The sequence below is a fragment of the Osmerus eperlanus genome, chromosome 27 (assembly GCF_963692335.1).
Source record: "Osmerus eperlanus chromosome 27, fOsmEpe2.1, whole genome shotgun sequence".
NCBI lineage: Eukaryota > Metazoa > Chordata > Actinopteri > Osmeriformes > Osmeridae > Osmerus > Osmerus eperlanus.
The window spans coordinates 383250-401273 of NC_085044.1; the positions used below are offsets into that span (position 1 = coordinate 383250).

At 48.2% G+C, this 18024-nt stretch overlaps 1 protein-coding gene across 1 annotated transcript in view; it reads right to left on the reverse strand.

Annotated features, from left to right (window-relative positions):
* Positions 1-1959: 1959 nt before the first annotated feature.
* Positions 1960-18024, reverse strand: part of igsf9bb (immunoglobulin superfamily, member 9Bb) — a 48803-nt gene continuing 32738 nt past the window's right edge. Inside the window, exons 16-20 of the mRNA XM_062453869.1 lie at positions 15890-16054; positions 15645-15690; positions 7709-9340; positions 4325-4452; positions 1960-2508 (exon numbers count right to left, since the gene is read on the reverse strand). Of these exons, the coding sequence (XP_062309853.1) occupies positions 2294-2508; positions 4325-4452; positions 7709-9340; positions 15645-15690; positions 15890-16054 (2186 nt within the window). The 3' untranslated portion in view covers positions 1960-2293. The remainder of the gene's footprint in view (positions 2509-4324; positions 4453-7708; positions 9341-15644; positions 15691-15889; positions 16055-18024) is intronic.

Below are 18024 nucleotides of genomic sequence, written 5' to 3' on the forward strand. Positions count from 1 at the left end.
CTAGACAACCTGTCAGTAACTAACTAGACGACCACAACAGCACAGAAGCATGTTGGTCCCTTTGAGAGATCCATCCAGCCACACAGCTGTACTACTGACCACTACTGGAACACCTCCATACCACCCACATGGTAATCTTCTAGATATGTCTACAAATGAATCCACAAATGAATCAATGGTAATCTATAGAAAACAAGCACCTTTAGATGACACAGTAATCATTTTGGCCGCTCAGCCCCGGAATGCCACAAGAAGCTCTTCTGGTTCCAAAAAGGAGAAGTGTGTTTTGTCAACACAGTGACCAAGTGACAATCACGTGACAAAGAGCAAGGCTACAAACACAGCACATGGCTGTCAGGGCAGTTACTCTGATACAGAAACTCACATACAGTAAAACATGAAAGAAAATCAGAACTGATGTAGGGAACCAGAATCCTTGTAAAGACAATTCAAAGCCTTTGGTTCAAGGTCCTCCCACATGAATGACAAAATACTATAGAATACTATAGAATACTATGGCACAAAATCCTGTCCTCCTCTCCGTACAGTACATGTTTCAAAGATTAAGGAAGTTGTGGTATGTTTGGCATTGCTATAGTACTTTTAAAATAAAAGGATTAGGATCCCTCTGTACTACCCATAATGCTACAAGATAAGTGTGGTTAAAGATCAAACAATTATATATGTATATTTTTTTGTATATTTATATATATACTGTATATGCAATATGGCAGTAGCCAAAGTTTTGCTCCAGTGCAAACGCCTGTCCCAGGTGTGAGACCTCCTGGGCCCTGTGACATGAGAGATGCAGGATTGGCCAGGTGTCCCTCCTGGGCCCTGTGACATGAGAGATGCAGGATTGGCCAGGTGTCCCTCCTGGGCCCTGTGACATGAGAGATGCAGGATTGGCCAGGTGTCCCTCCTGGGCCCTGTGACATGAGAGATGCAGGATTGGCCAGGTGTCCCTCCTGGGCCCTGTGACATGAGAGATGCAGGATTGGGGGGCAGGAGGGGGGCAGCTCTGGGCATCTACACCCACATGTGCCGGACGACTGCTGCAGTACTGTAAATGTGATCCTTTGTAAAGGAATATGTGTATTGTGCTTTGATTGACAGCTTTCTCTTTTAAAATTATAATGTTATGGGAAAAAACAACAAAACATTTAATTGTATATCAAAAGCTTCGAATAGAAATGTTGATGTAAGTGGACCATAATATCCTGCATCCAAAATATCCATAATGACACCTTTAATGGTGTTCAAACAACCATTACGTAATAAACTGTTCCTAATCTGTGTGGATCCAGTTTTAACAGACCTGCATCCAAACAGCCATTGCTGTGTGTATCTGGTGAATTAAGAAAAATGTCAACTCATAAACTTAATGAAATTATAACTCGATTACACTAGAGTCAGAATAATGAATGATGGAAAAAAAAGAAAAGAATCTGAGGTACAGTTTGCAGCTTGTGAGAACCCTGTGTTTGACTGGCATGTTGGTGGGATGTTTGACTGGCGTGTTGATGGGATGTTTGACTGGCATGTTGGTGGGATGTTTGACTGGCGTGTTGGTGGGATGTTTGACTGGCGTGTTGGTGGGATGTTTGACTGGCGTGTTTGTGGGATGTTTGACTGGCGTGTTGGTGGGATGTTTGACTGGCGTGTTGGTGGGATGTTTGACTGGCGTGTTGGTGGGATGTTTGACTGGCATGTTGGTGGGATGTTTGACTGGCGTGTTGGTTGGATGTTTGACTGGCGTGTTGGTGGGATGTTTGACTGGCGTGTCAGTGGGATGTTTGACTGGCGTGTTTGTGGGATGTTTGACTGGCGTGTTGGTGGGATGTTTGACTGGCGTGTTGGTGGGATGTTTGACTGGCGTGTTGGTGGGATGTTTGACTGGCGTGTCAGTGGGATGTTAGACTGGCGTGTTGGTGGGATGTTTGACTGGCGTGTTGGTGGGATGTTTGACTGGCGTGTCAGTGGGATGTTAGACTGGCGTGTTGGTGGGATGTTTGACTGGCGTGGGAGAGGCTGGAGGAGGAAGCAGATGAGACTTGCTGTAAACAGAGACTGACTATACCTCTAGGTTCATGGACCCCAAAACATTCTTTCTAAATAAAGAAACTACAATGCTTTCTTGTATGTTTTACACTGGAGCAAGACTTTGTAAACCTCAGGTAGACACTCTATTTTCCTTTTGTCTTTTTTGTTCTGAAAACCATTTTTTCCCTGGGGCAGAAGTGAGTTTTAATGGCATGTGACGTTTTGGGGAAGTAGTTTAACCTTGGCGGACTCAGAGGAGAGTGGCATGGTCTGGGTCCATGCTGTCCATGCTGGCCAGAATGGCCTTTTGGTCCTCCCTGGGAGGACGGCGGTACAGCAGGGCAGAGAAGCGGGCGTACGGGTCCTGTCTGAGAGGAGCCTTCTTCTTCTTGCGGAGGTAGAGAGCTTCTTCAGGCTGCAGCACCCGGGAGGAGCAGGGGGGCTGGGGCTGAGAGGAGGAGTCACCTGGGGGAGGGGACAGGGGTCAGAGGGAAGTCAGGGGTCAGGCACAGAGACAGGGGGTGAGGGAGGAGAGTAAGGACCAGGGGTACTAGTGGATCGTGGATGGAAAGGCAAGGCAAAGTCAAAGAAAAGAAAAGAGTGTTAGATGTAACATTGCAAGATCTGTTTCTCTAAACAGAGTCAAAAATCAGAAGCTCCTTGAATAAATCTGCTGCAGAGCGCACACAACTTCAGACTGGGGCAGAGATCCGACCTTCAGCAAAACAAGGAACACAAACACACAGACAAAAATATGCTGGAGAATCTTGAAATCTCTGAACGCCCCTCAGAGGACCAGGAAACATCCCTCAGAACATCTGTGGAGCCCTGAGGACCACAGCTCTCGGACAACCTGCTCTACCTGACCTAGAGAGGGTCTGAAAAGGAGAATGGAGAAAAACCACCAACATTCTCATGTGCGAAGCTACAGGCTCTCCCACGTTACCTGACAGGACACCTCAGCCACCACAATACCTGACAGGACACCTCAGCCACCACGATACCTGACAGGACACCTCAGCCACCACGATACCTGACAGGACACCTCAGCCACCACGATACCTGACAGGACACCTCAGCCACCACGATACCTGACAGGACACCTCAGCCACCACGATACCTGACAGGACACCTCAGCCACCACGATACCTGACAGGACACCTCAGCCACCACAATACCTGACAGGACACCTCAGCCACCACAATACCTGACAGGACACCTCAGCCACCACGATACCTGACAGGACACCTCAGCCACCACGATACCTGACAGGACACCTCAGCCACCACAATACCTGACAGGACACCTCAGCCACCACAATACCTGACAGGACACCTCAGCCACCACGATACCTGACAGGACACCTCAGCCACCACAATACCTGACAGGACACCTCAGCCACCACGTTACCTGACAGGACACCTCAGCCACCACGTTACCTGACAGGACACCTCAGCCACCACAATACCTGACAGGACACCTCAGCCACCACGTTACCTGACAGGACACCTCAGCCACCACGTTACCTGACAGGACACCTCAGCCACCACGTTACCTGACAGGACACCTCAGCCACCACGATACCTGACAGGACACCTCAGCCACCACAATACCTGACAGGACACCTCAGCCACCACGATACCTGACAGGACACCTCAGCCACCACGTTACCTGACAGGACACCTCAGCCACCACGTTACCTGACAGGACACCTCAGCCACCACGTTACCTGACAGGACACCTCAGCCACCACGATACCTGACAGGACACCTCAGCCACCACGATACCTGACAGGACACCTCAGCCACCACAATACCTGACAGGACACCTCAGCCACCACGTTACCTGACAGGACACCTCAGCCACCACGTTACCTGACAGGACACCTCAGCCACCACGTTACCTGACAGGACACCTCAGCCACCACGATACCTGACAGGACACCTCAGCCACCACGATACCTGACAGGACACCTCAGCCACCACGATACCTGACAGGACACCTCAGCCACCACGATACCTGACAGGACACCTCAGCCACCACGATACCTGACAGGACACCTCAGCCACCACGATACCTGACAGGACACCTCAGCCACCACAATACCTGACAGGACACCTCAGCCACCACGATACCTGACAGGACACCTCAGCCACCACGATACCTGACAGGACACCTCAGCCATCTCTGCCTGTCTTCTTCTTTGGTGAAGCAGAACAAACACACACTGCAGAACAAACACACACTGCAGAACAAACACACACTGCAGCTGGACACTCACCTGCTTTCTTTCTACTCTTTGAGTTGTTGTTGTTGACGACCATCTTCTTGACTTTTTTAAGACGTTGGTATCTCAGTGCCTCTATCCTCTCAGGCCCCACAGGCCTGCTCGGATCACCTCCACGTTTTCTGAGCAAAAACAAAAAGAAGAGACAGATAACCCCAGGAGCGTCGATCAAACCTCCGGCTCGCTGCAGCGCCGCTGGTTCTCCTCTACGACACACCAGGCTACAGCCACAGGGAGAGTTCTTATCAGAACATCTAAATGAAAGCAATGTCTAATAAATTACACTGGTGTCATATTTATATCGACATATTATTTTATTAAATAAGCAGGCTATTGATCTAAAACTGTCCATTTACTTTGAACCATCATAGAGAGAAAGGACGTGATAAAGTTTGCACCTGTTGTGATTGAAGAAGAACAGTTTAAATTACAATGCATTACATGCTGTATACAACCCATTCCAATCTTTACGCTCTTTATCAAATCACAAGTGCAAACACGTACCCTGAATTTTCTACCTTAATCTGAACAGTTTAAATGTTGTGGAGGGTGTGTAGGTGTGTTCATGTGTGTGCAGGTGTGTTGACAGTGTCTGCCGTCCATTCCACATACAGAGACCCGTTAACCTGTCAGCCCACGGTTACCCTAACCCACGCACTCTGTCAATACACAACCGGGCTCTTTCACAAGGCAAGGAAAACACAATGCATTACAGAGGGGCTGTCCTGTGTTTGTGGCTGTTGGGAGAAATGGAAGGTTGTTAGTAGAGGGGGAAAACCACATCTGAGCAACACAGCATCATCAGTATGTATTCATAGACATGGAAACTGTCTACAATGGGCTTCACCATGCTGACAGGGAGAGATGGCGGGAGGGGAAATGGCTACTTGGGAACAGTCACATAACGGAAAATAAGCCAAAACCAAAAAACCAAACACGTGGACAACAAATGTAACAGTTTATTCAGATAGTTGATCTTTTTTTTCTGTTTCTTTTTTTTTTAACTGAGGAGAAATATTTAGCAATAGCATGCATGGCAGTTTGCACATGGAACAGGACTTTAAAGGGGAATACCTTGACATCCACTTCATAGGGCACTCAGAACTGGGTGTGCTTAACCCATGCCCTCGACTTATTAAAATTTCCCCACAATAAAAAAATTAGTGTGTTCTGGAAAGACACTTGCTTCACATGATAGTGACAACTGTTCTGCAGTCCAAACATACAAGTGTTATATTGCGCTCTCAAGTATTTTGGTTCATGCTCTAAATACAGAGGAGTTTATTCTCATAAAATATTTCCTAGGAATCTGAGTAAAGAAATATTTTCAATTAGTGTTATCAAAAGCATCTTGAGAGGGCTGCTAAATATGTCTGTATCAGAGAGACTAAATCTGTTACTAGCCAGGAAAACCCACACTAACAGAGTTGCCTTCTAAGCTATGCATCAGTAACAGCTACAAAAAGTTGATGTTTTTATACATAAAAAAGATGACATTCTCCCGCACCAAAGTAACGTTTGCAGCTTTGTGAAGCATCTGGATCTGTGTTTGTGCAGGACTACTACTTTCAACTTCACATTGTAGGGTGTCAGATTTCTGTGCCAAGTGTTTCAAATCAAACGCTCCTTCAGTGTTTCCAGCATTAACACCAGGAGGAAGCGACTTCAGAGAAACGTGCCTAACCGGAGGCTTGCTCAGACAGCAGCATATGCAAACTAAAATCAGAATGCATAGTGTTGAAGACTGCAGAACTGAAATACTTTGGGAAACAAAATGAAAAAAAAAAAAACGAAAATAAGAAGTTGATAGAAGTAAGGAAGTAAACAAAACAAGATCCAAAGGCTCGTATTCCCCTTTAAAGGACGAGGTGATTAAAGCCCCACCTGCGACCCCCCCCTCTCAGACATGGATCCGACCCTTACCTATTGAGGTGTGGAGGACCTGGTGTCAACAACGCTGCCCAGATAGCTGAGATCAAAAACAAAGCAGGTCAGACTCCAGGAGAGAACCAGCCCTAACGTCACACTGTATGATGGAGACACTGCAACACATGACAAGCAAACAGGCCCTGCAGCACTTCGCCCAACAAGCACCCTGGGAGCCGGACCTGGGGGACACCCTGGGACCTGGGGGACACCCTGGGACCTGGGGGACACCCTGGGACCTGGGGGACACCCTGGGACCTGGGGGAGCACCCTGGGACCTGGGGGACACCCTGGGACCTGGGGGACACCCTGGGACCTGGGGGAGCACCCTGGGACCTGGGGGAGCACCCTGGGACCTGGGGGACACCCTGGGACCTGGGGGACACCCTGGGACCTGGGGGACACCCTGGGACCTGGGGGACACCCTGGGACCTGGGGGACACCCTGGGACCTGGGGGACACCCTGGGACCTGGGGGAGCACCCTGGGACCTGGGGGACACCCTGGGACCTGGGGGACACCCTGGGACCTGGGGGAGCACCCTGGGACCTGGGGGACACCCTGGGACCTGGGGGACAGGGGGAAGGGAGGGGGGCATAGGGGTAAGGGTGGACAGAGAGGAGAGGGGGGAGAGATTGAGGGGAGAGATTGAGGAGAGAGGGTTGGGGGGTAGGAGGAGGTCAAGCTATCAGGTCACTAAGGAAGAGATGAGCCCTGTGACTGCAGCCATACTCCAGCCCTCCTCGGCTCCTCAACAAGACCTCTACCATCCAGGCAGACACAAGTCAATTAGGGTGCAGAATATGGGCTTCCTCCTGTTGGGTGAAAGCAGGGTGAAGCGAGGCGCAGATGGAGAAACAGCCTTCCAGATGTTCCTCTGATTCCAGGCTTTAAGGGGCTCATATTCAACAAATAGCACAATGCGCTGAAAATGGACAAATAGAATGGTGCTTTCTTTCAAGACATACTGTAGCCCCAAATGTTCTGTTCTGTGGTCATCTGTGAAGCAAATGCATGTTTCTTGTCACATAATTATTTTTTGTTACAATGCCAGGGTGTTTACATACAAATAGAGAAGGAATTTCCTGAAGGTGACAATTTTAGCACAATGCTTCACAGATTATTTTTTATGAATGTTTTAAATTTGATGTCTGGCATGAAAAGCAGCATTGATTGAGTTGAGAACAATGTAACTCCCAAGCTAATCAAATATCTCTCTCTATATTAGGGCAATGCGGGATGATGTAAGACATCCTGAAAACTTTACATTTAAAATTGATAATAAATTTGGACGACAAACATTCCTTCCATTTGATTGAAAAGTATGCTTGCTAATGCAGATAGCAGAGAACCTTTTTGCAACACTGTGGTCAAACTTTAAGGGCTACTCAAAGCAGAATGTGATGAGGCAGATGGCCACACATGGGTCCCTGTCCGGGGGCGCAGCACCTACCCTGAAGACGACAGCTGTGGAGGAGACGGCTCAGACGGCAGGACCTCCTCTTCAGTCCTCCTCTGGGACGGCATTTGTCCAAAAACGTTGCCGCTTTCCACGGGGGGTGAGGGGGACTGTGAGGGGTAGCTGGTGGCGGATGTGGCCAGGGCCATTTGGGAGCGGTAGCTGGGACTGGCCCTCCTGCTACTTTGGGCGGGAGAGGAGGAAGGGGAGGACCGTCGGGAGAAGCTGGCTGACGCGGGGGGAAGTAGGGTGATCTCTGACATTTCTGGAGGGATGGAGGGCTGCACGAGGCCGGGGCGGGGCCGGGGGCGCACCACGATCTCCGGGGAGCCGTTGTGGGAGCTGAGGGGGCTCTGGGTGAGGGGCGAGAGGCGCGAGGGCTGCAGCACCACCTGCTGCATGCTGGACTCCATCCTGCGGATCTGCCTGGGGCTGAACCGAGGGGGCTCGAACCATCGCGTGTCCAAACTGCTGAACGTGCTGGGAACCACGTGGGCCATGGGGGCGGGGTAAGGCAAGACAGGCACACCCATCCCATTGCTGGTGTGTCTCAGCTGGCCCAGACCCGGGGCCTCTTGCATAGCTACATGCTTGGCTGGAGGCCACTTGGCCTTGCTGGGAGACTTGCCTGGCCGGCTCTTTGGGGCCTCCAGCGACAGGACACCAGGATAGGAGGGCATCTGCAGGGACGAGGGCTGGAGAGCCCCGAGGGGAAGGACGTGAGGAGGGGGGGGAAACATAGGCTCCCGATGGAGATGCAGAGAGTGGTGAGGAGGGAAGATGAAGTGAGGCTCAAGACTGGCGAAGGTGAAATCCGGTCTTTGCCAGATGTCTGGGGAGCGGGAGGATGAGGTGAGCGTCAGGGGGAAGCTGGAAACGGCGTAATGGTGGACGTCTCCCTCCCCCATTTCTTCAGGAATGACTGGGTGACCAAAAGGTCCTTCTGGGAGATATGGAGGGGAGGACATGACGGAGCTCAGAGGGCTGGTGTCGGGCATGTAGAAGGGAGGGGGGGGGTCGTGTTCCCCAGGACTGCCCAGGTAGCTGTAGAAGTGGCTGGGGGGGAACACCCTGTGGTGGAGTGAGCCTCGGATCTGGCCCGTGGCTTGCAGACGGCTGCTCTCCATGATGGTCATACCTTCCATGGGCCTCTGGAAGCGAGGGCTGTAGGCTGGAGGCTGCATGTAGGAGTCCTGGCTGGAGGACATGGGGGAGAGCTGGTGAGGCCGGAGCGTGGCCATGACGGGAGGCATGGGCCCAGGGTCGTCGTTCTCTTCGTCCGACTGGCGGAACTCCGGATACAGGTCGGACTCTTCCACGAATGGGAAGCCCTCGATGCGTCGAGGCTTGACGGACATCTCCACGTCGGAGGGGTCCATGACAAAGCGTCCATCCGGCCCTCGGCTGATCAGTTCGATGGGCGTGGTGGGCTCCGCCTCCTGCTTGGACACGCTGTACCTCTTGCTGATTATTGCTCTTTTGGTCTTCTTGTACAGAGACAGCTCCTCCTTCCTCCCAGGGCTGGAGGGCATGTGCTTAACGTGAAGGCCGTGTCCATCCTCTGACGATTCAGACGGCGGTCCCACCGAACGCATGCTCTCTGGACTGTCCTTCCCAGAGGACACCCTGTCAAGCAGAAAATGGAAGCCAGTCAGAACCAGGTCGCTAACCTCCATCACTCAAACACACACAGACCACTAACCTCCATCACTCAAACACACACAGACCACTAACCTCCATCACTCAAACACACACAGACCACTAACCTCCATCACTCAAACACACACAGACTAGACCCAAGCATGAGAACATTCTGGCTGAAACTCCTTCACTCTTCAACTTAGATTTGCTCTAAACCACATGCCCAGCTATTGATACGCGGTAGACAGACTTTATGGCGTGCTGTACCATTAATTTAATTTGTCTAGACACAGCTTTTGAGACATGAAAGACAGAATCTCAACATCAATAATGTCTTTAATCATGCTGTTAATGTCTGTGATTCATATTGATACCATTGATCAGAAGCTTTGAGCTCAATTTAGAAATGTGTTGACTCAATCCAGGGAACTGAATGTTTCTGGAACATGTAACTCCCAAGCAGCCAGTATTGATCTTGACTGTAGTGTTGATATTGTTCTCCACCTTTTTCTGGACATGCCTTGTCATCCCTCACACCTCCCTGGAAACACTCTCTCATTATTGATGGCCTCTTACAGTATCAACTCATGTAGTATTAGTGTTGTACATATTCTTTTATGTCAAGTTGAAAACACTTCAAATACATTTATTATCAACTCAGTCAATTGTATGTGTCTAATTCAAAGCCATTAATAATTCAATGTAGCCATGAGAGTTACCAAGTAATGAGGAACAACAAGCATTTCCCAGAAACAAGAGAGGAAAGAAGGGATTTTTGAAATGATAATATCTTTATTTAGACAAAATACAGCACTTTGCTCAGGGTTTTTCATATTTCTTGTTATTGTGCTTGTACTGGCGAAGGAGTTTCCATGGCAACTGACCTAGATGACCGAGATGGCAAAGATCTTGTCTCTGCTGAGTGCAGCGCCTTCCTAACTATTCAAACAATAACGTTAACATAGCTGTACACATCTGCTATACACTCAAGGCATATGAAAATACGATTTAAATATGACAATGTAGTAAGAGACACAATGTGACATTTTCAGACACTTTAACAACTACTAATGAAAGTACTTTGTGTTTTTCTTTTGATCTTCAAGCTAATGAAAGAGTCTGAGACCAACAGATGTTGCATGCAGTTTTTGTAACTAAATACTGGCTTTAATATTTCTTACATTTCCTTTAATTTGAAATGTAAGCAGTTGGAGGCATAAGATAGTGTATGGAACCCTAACAGTACTTTAATTATCAGCTGCAACTCTTAAGCATTGAAACAGTCCAAAATGCCACATTCTATACCGTTGACACAAACTCATTTTTTCAGCGTATTTTCATGATTGTTTAGTGGAAGAGCAAATGCAGCACTTTAGTTTTCCCAGTACATCTGGTGAACACTACGCTGCCAGAGGAAACCACTATGACAGCAGGTTTGTGCTTCATGAGTCTGCAAATATAGTTTCTGACTGTAAGAACAAGATCCATAGCAACAAGGCCTGCATTCAAGACACTCAAAACTGTCTGGTCATGTTCCAAAATGTGTTGCTGTGAAACCAAGACTACAGGATGAGGACAGCTACAGGATGAGGACAGCTACAGGATGAGGACAGCTACAGGATGAGGACAGCTACAGGATGAGGACAGCTACAGGATGAGGACAGCTACAGGATTAAAGGCAATAATATTTGTTCTCTTCAATTCAATGTAATTTATTCTAGGTTCATCAGCTGCAAGTTTGAAAATAATATTCTGGGTAGTTTTTCATTATGAAAAAGGTAGATACCCATTAGATAACCATCTGTATTTGCCGTGTGTCTAATGTGCAGGTATGAGAACATTGCCTGTAAATTGAACACTTTCACTTGTTATAAAACTGCACATGCGTAAAATACAATAACTGCATAATATTTGCGTAAAACCAGGATCACGATTTGGCACTGATGCTGAATACTAACTACAACAAGCTTACACAAACTATACTGAATAAATAATACTTCTAAGAGAATAAATCCATTTCAAACTTACAAAGCATGGAAAATGGGAGAACTTTTCCAGAAGCGTTTATCAAGATAATAATTTGTCCAAGAAAATATGTTTAAAGGAAACAATGCATCACAGGAAATAAGTTCACAAAAGCTAGATAAGTAGAGGTGTGCAGATTTGGCAGGGCTAGGTCAAGCTCGAGTGTGCAGGGGTGGGTTCGTCACAAAGAGGCAGCGATTGAGGGGTTGTTTGGCTGCAAAATATCTGGAAGAACACAAGGCACATTCAGCTTCTCAGAAACCCACCAGGAGGGTGGAACACACTGATACACTCACTGACAAAGCTCTCATTCTGGACTGTTATGTTTTACAGAGTAGTGGAAGGGGCCGGATGGTACAGACCAGCCTGTGAGGCAGCTGGGAGAGCTGGAGTTTCCTGTTGCAGAGGACAGGGCGGAGGCAGAAGCACAAACAGAAGTGCAGCCAATGAGATGCCAGGGGACTTTGTTTACCATTGTACTGTGAGACTAACTGGGATGGAAGGCCTGCCAACTCAAAAGAGAAGCAACCAGTCCTGCTAGATACCTTCTACATACCAAGACTGGTTTAGTATTACATGTCCAGCAGTAGGGGTTTATCGTGGATTTATTGTGGATGAGGTGAATGGATTTTACCACAATGGCCTTGAAACAATTCAGGAGTAATTTGACCTTAAGCTGGAACTCTATTGAAAGTGGTGGGAGAGTGTGTTGCCATGCAACAGACAGGTACCAAGCATACATTGTTAACGGACGTTTCTGGGCAAAATATACATGATTATTTAACGTGTACTCAATAATAACATAAGTTTCGCAGTACTTGACTCATGCACAGATATGTAAATAAAGCCCTGCTACTGAAAATAATGTTTTAACCCTTGTGCTGCCTTTGGGTCACATGACCCAAAGGTTCACAACGAACCATCGTTGTGTTTACCCAATTTTACCCAATACAAAAACAAATAAATAGCATTTTCTTTTAACCTTCGCAATGTGGGGGGTCTGAGACAGCCCGACGGTTAAAAGAAAATTCCTCAGTTTGTTTTGTATGCGGTAAAGTTGTCGCAATACGACGGTGGGTCACAATGACTGATGGGTCAGAATGACCCGAAGATAACACAAGGGTTAAATACCCAAATAATGTAATGTAATAATAATAATGTAATGTAAATGTAAATAACAAAGAGATGTGAATAAAGTGAAGCTCTGTGCAGTGAGACCGCCCTCTGCTGGACATGTAAACCACTTCAAACCCCCTGATGACTTGAAATAATCTTCTTGTGCTTTAGAAACTGGAAGGACTGGCCATCACTTCTGCATCTTCCTTGAGTGGATCCCTCACAGGGCATGATGCTGGGAGTGTGCTGTCAGGAGAGCATGCAGCCCAGGCCAGCAGGGAGGCTACTGGTGTGCTGGGCAGGGGGGAGGGAGGGAGGAGGAGGCAGGCCGGGGGAAGCGGGGAAGGGGTGGTCAGGGGTCAGGGGGGAGGGCAGGTGAGGTGGGTAAGGGGGGACAGGGGAGGGGGGAGGTGAGGTGGGTAAGGGGGGACAGGGCAGGGTGAGACAGGGGAGGGCAGGGGGGAGGGCAGGGGTAGGTGAGGTGGGTAAGGGGGGAGGTCAGGGGGGAGGGCAGGTGAGGTGGGTAAGGGGGGACAGGGCAGGGTGAGACAGGGGAGGGCAGGGGGGAGGGCAGGGGTAGGTGAGGTGGGTAAGGGGGGACAGGGCAGGGCTCACTCACTGAGGACTGGAGGCAGGGGGCCTGAGGCTTCGGCCGTCTCCCCAGCAGGGCTCAACCCCGGGGAGGGAGCTAAGAGGACTCCTGCGGGGGACGACAAGAGATGGAGGAGGAGAAGATGGAGAAGGAGAGCAGGGGGAGGAGGAGAAGGGAGGAGGAAGAGGAGAGAAGGATGAGGAAGAGGAGGAGGAGAAGGAGGATGGGTAAGAGAAGAAAGGAGAAGGAGTAGGAGAAGAAAGGAGGAGAGAAGGAGGAAGAGGAGGAGAACAGAGGCTGTAAATGAGGTATCTAAACGTTCATACAGCAAGAGACCGGATGATATTCAGGTGACAGAAGAACAGTAGAGAGAACAGAGGACAGAATAACAGAAGGAGGATTTGAGAGACTCGTGAAATAAAGACAGAAACAACAGATAGATCGATAGATAGAGGATCACACAGTCTGGGACAGTGTGAACTGCGTACTGAGTGTCGTGGATGTGAGGAAGTTCACAATAATTTGTAGCCATGGTCTTGCTTTGTTCACACATAATTGTACAAATAAAATTACAGTAATTTCTTATATTTGTTTTCTGTATTTTTGTAAATAATCGTAAAATCATATAGAAATAGCAAAGGCCAACCAAAATTTTACATTGGGCCTTTAATTAGCAGAAATCACTAAATCCACATCCTTCAATCCTTTTACAAAAATAGACATGTTTTACACATAACTTTGGGGCAAGTAAATCAAGTTAATACTTAAGTAAATTTATATCAATATAATGTTGGACTTTCAGACAAATACTGGCTGTGTGTGTGTCTAGGAAATGATTGACTTTAGATGAATGAGTTAACTGTCTTTAGATGATTGAGTTAACTGTCTTTAGATGAATGAGTTAACTGTCTTTAGATGAATAAGTTAAATGAGATAACTTCCTCCAATAGCATAGCTCTAACGACCCTGGGTGCATCTGACAAACACACCAGGCTGTACAATATAGGAGCGTTTCCTAGCACCAGATGTCAGTGTGGCATCATTGTATTTTACAGAAACATAAAAATCTCATTTTCTTTCTGCAAGGTCAAACCGTGTTCCTCCAGCCTACTGTAGCATATACAGTATTGGATCATACTGTTTAAAGATTATAATGTGAAGATAAAGATATAAAGATAACTGCAAGCCTGGATTGCTGTCTTTTTTACTGTTCTGACATTGGTTCAAAACTTATGTTGCAAACATAAGATGTTGCCACATATTTAGAGAAAACGAAAGACTCACATCAGCGCATCTGCTTGACATAAAAAAATCTGTGCAACAAATCCAATGTCAAAGTTATTAGAACTGTGGATAAAACACACACGTCGACCCTTCACACACACACACACACACACACACACACACACACACACACACACACACACACACACACACACACACACACACACACACACACGTCTCGTCAACCTTTCACGCACGCACGCACACACACGCACACACACACACACACACGTCTCGTAAACCCTTCAGGTGTCACTGGGGCCCCGCCCCAACTGGAAGTGGTGTGTGGGGGTGCTGCCATGGAACCTCACATCTAGCGGTCGTTGCTAGCGAGCGCCTTCATAATGACAGTGTCTCAGCCTCATAATACAGGGTTCAAAATGACCTACGACTCCTGAGGGTTCCATAAAATGTCATCATTCAAAATCCTGAACACGATATTGCTTTCTTATCTGTATCTTTTCCACTTGTTAATGTTATGAAATCCTATGCTTGGAATTGGAACATTCTGAACATGAGCCTCCAAGAGATTCACTCCTGACTGTATCAAGCCCCTCTGGAGTGTTCCATAAGGAACAACACCAGTTCTGTGGGACCCCCCAACTATAGCAAAACATCACACCCCCCTCTGGGACTCCAGCCCCCCCCCCCCTTGAGACCCCCCAGCCCCCCCCCTTGGCCCCCAGCCCCCCCCCCCTGGGACCCCCAGCCCCCCCCTTGGCCCCCAGCCCCCCCCTTGGCCCCCAGCCACCCCCTTGGCCCCCAGCCTCCCTCATTTCCAACCCTGAATCGTGACACAAGCGGGAGGGGAGCAGCATCAAACAGTACACACCCATCACCACCAGACCATTTATTAACACTCTGCCCATCACACTTTACCTGAAGAAGAAGACTTCCTGTGACTTTCTGTTCCTCAGGAGGGAAGAGGTGCAGGGCAGCTCACTGACACAACCTTCTGGCTCAATCTACCACTGCACCTCCTTCCAAGATTTACACTGACAGCCCAGAGTGAGGCGGGGGAACTGCCTGTCAGGAACACGTATGACTGACTGTCCTCACACCCTGCAGGCAGCTCCTGCACATTATTTAATCACCCAGTTCTCAACCGTCAAGTTTACAATAAATGTAAACAGTAGTCAGTTGGGGATGTTCCCAGGCTGTAGATCAGTCTTCCTACGAGGGGGGACCTCCATAGGAAGCTTATATACAACACCCTATAACTCCTCCCCATCTTCAGGTAAATCTGAGACGATGTGGTGTTTTTTTACTTACGGAGTCTCCAAGCTTTTCCTGCAGTGGGTTATGGAGAGAGGAGGGTCTGGAAAAAAGATACATCTGGTCAAAAACATTAACAATAGATGCCGAAAATGTCCTGTGACTAAAAATGATGACAACATGACAAGTCATTGTCTGTGAGCGCAGATAACTCCAAAAGCACAATACGTTTGTTGAACGCAGAGCATTGCCTCTAAAGATCACCACCCTGAGAGGAGGTGCTGCTCAGAGCGAGGCCTCACCTCTCCTCCTCCTGAGCTTGCGTCGGCGCTGCTTGTTGACGAAGCAGGCTGCCAGGGTGCTGAAGAGGACGGCCGCCGCCAGGAAACAGATGGTTGCCACGATGCCTGCCACCACAGGCCTTGCCAGCCCCCCCTCCTCCCCTAGGTCTGGGGGGGGGAAGAAGTCTGGGGAGAGGGGTACAGAAGTTCAGAAGTCTGGGGAGAGGGGTACAGAAGTTCAGAAGTCTGGGGAGAGGGGTACAGAAGTTCAGAAGTCTGGGGAGAGGGGTACAGAAGTTCAGAAGTCTGGGGAGAGGGGTACAGAAGTTCAGAAGTCTGGGGAGAGGGGTACAGAAGTTCAGAAGTCTGGGGAGAGGGGTACAGAAGTTCAGAAGTCTGGGGAGAGGGGTACAGAAGTTCAGAAGTCTGGGGAGAGGGGTACAGAAGTTCAGAAGTCTGGGGAGAGGGGTACAGAAGTTCAGAAGTCTGGGGAGAGGGGTACAGAAGTTCAGAAGTCTGGGGAGAGGGGTACAGAAGTTCAGAAGTCTGGGGAGAGGGGTACAGAAGTTCAGAAGTCTGGGGAGAGGGGTACAGAAGTTCAGAAGTCTGGGGAGAGGGGTACAGAAGTTCAGAAGTCTGGGGAGAGGGGTACAGAAGTTCAGAAGTCTGGGGAGAGGGGTACAGAAGTTCAGAAGTCTGGGGAGAGGGGTACAGAAGTTCAGAAGTCTGGGGAGAGGGGTACAGAAGTTCAGAAGTCTGGGGAGAGGGGTACAGAAGTTCAGAAGTCTGGGGAGAGGGGTACAGAAGTTCAGAAGTCTGGGGAGAGGGGTACAGAAGTTCAGAAGTCTGGGGAGAGGGGTACAGAAGTTCAGAAGTCTGGGGAGAGGGGTACAGAAGTTCAGAAGTCTGGGGAGAGGGGTACAGAAGTTCAGAAGTCTGGGGAGAGGGGTACAGAAGTTCAGAAGTCTGGGGAGAGGGGTACAGAAGTTCAGAAGTCTGGGGAGAGGGGTACAGAAGTTCAGAAGTCTGGGGAGAGGGGTACAGAAGTTCAGAAGTCTGGGGAGAGGGGTACAGAAGTTCAGAAGTCTGGGGAGAGGGGTACAGAAGTTCAGAAGTCTGGGGAGAGGGGTACAGAAGTTCAGAAGTCTGGGGAGAGGGGTACAGAAGTTCAGAAGTCTGGGGAGAGGGGTACAGAAGTTCAGAAGTCTGGGGAGAGGGGTACAGAAGTTCAGAAGTAGATAACAAACTTGTATTTCTTGCACACAGAGAAGACAAACAAACAGCTCAACACTTTAGAGAAGCCCTGTTTCAAGGATCAAGGCTTTAATGAGCATCCCTCAGAATCAACCAGTCATGCCTGACACTGCTTTATCTGATGCTGTGCACCACTATCAACCTGAGTATTAAATACTCAGGCCAAACACATTTCAATGTGTGTGTGTGTGTATGTGCCTGTACATGTGTGTGTAGGGCTGTTTTGGCAGCCCCTTTGTCACTGGTCACCCAGACACTCGTCTGGGACAGTCGTTGATTTGCATGAATGCTAAAATGACAATCACACCTTAATGACCACCTCTGGAAAGGTGGTCTCAACAGTTGAAGAGGAAGGTGGACTGAGGAAGACTCTGAAATTATCATAAAAAGTTGTGTTCTTGTAAATATAGTTCTAAACAGCTTTTTAGGTCATGTTTGATATGATTGTGTTTCTTATTTTACGTATTACATTCTAGTCATAATTTTAATGCTGTAACATGTACATGTACAGGGTTTACAGAGTTTGGGCTTGCAGCAGACCAACATGTGTTTAACATGTTCCCTTGTCTTGCAAGGGCATCACTTGGTCTACTGCAGCATTTGTATGCGTTAGACAACTTTTCAGTCATATGGCCGGTGTCCCCATTTTAGTCAGGTTTGGTTGTATATAGGAAGAAGTTTTTACCAATAACTTTGAGTTCTGTTTACGATACAGCTCCGGTGCGTTAGATGCCTAGTCTTCATTGTGAATACCTTTGTTAACCATTGCTCTGAAGGTATGTTTTGTATTTGATGATATTTCATTATCATTGTATTGATTATCTTACTATTTAGATAATAAACAATTATTGTGCATTTTAAGTTACTTGTTCTCCTTGAAACGTATCTATCACGCTACGGCG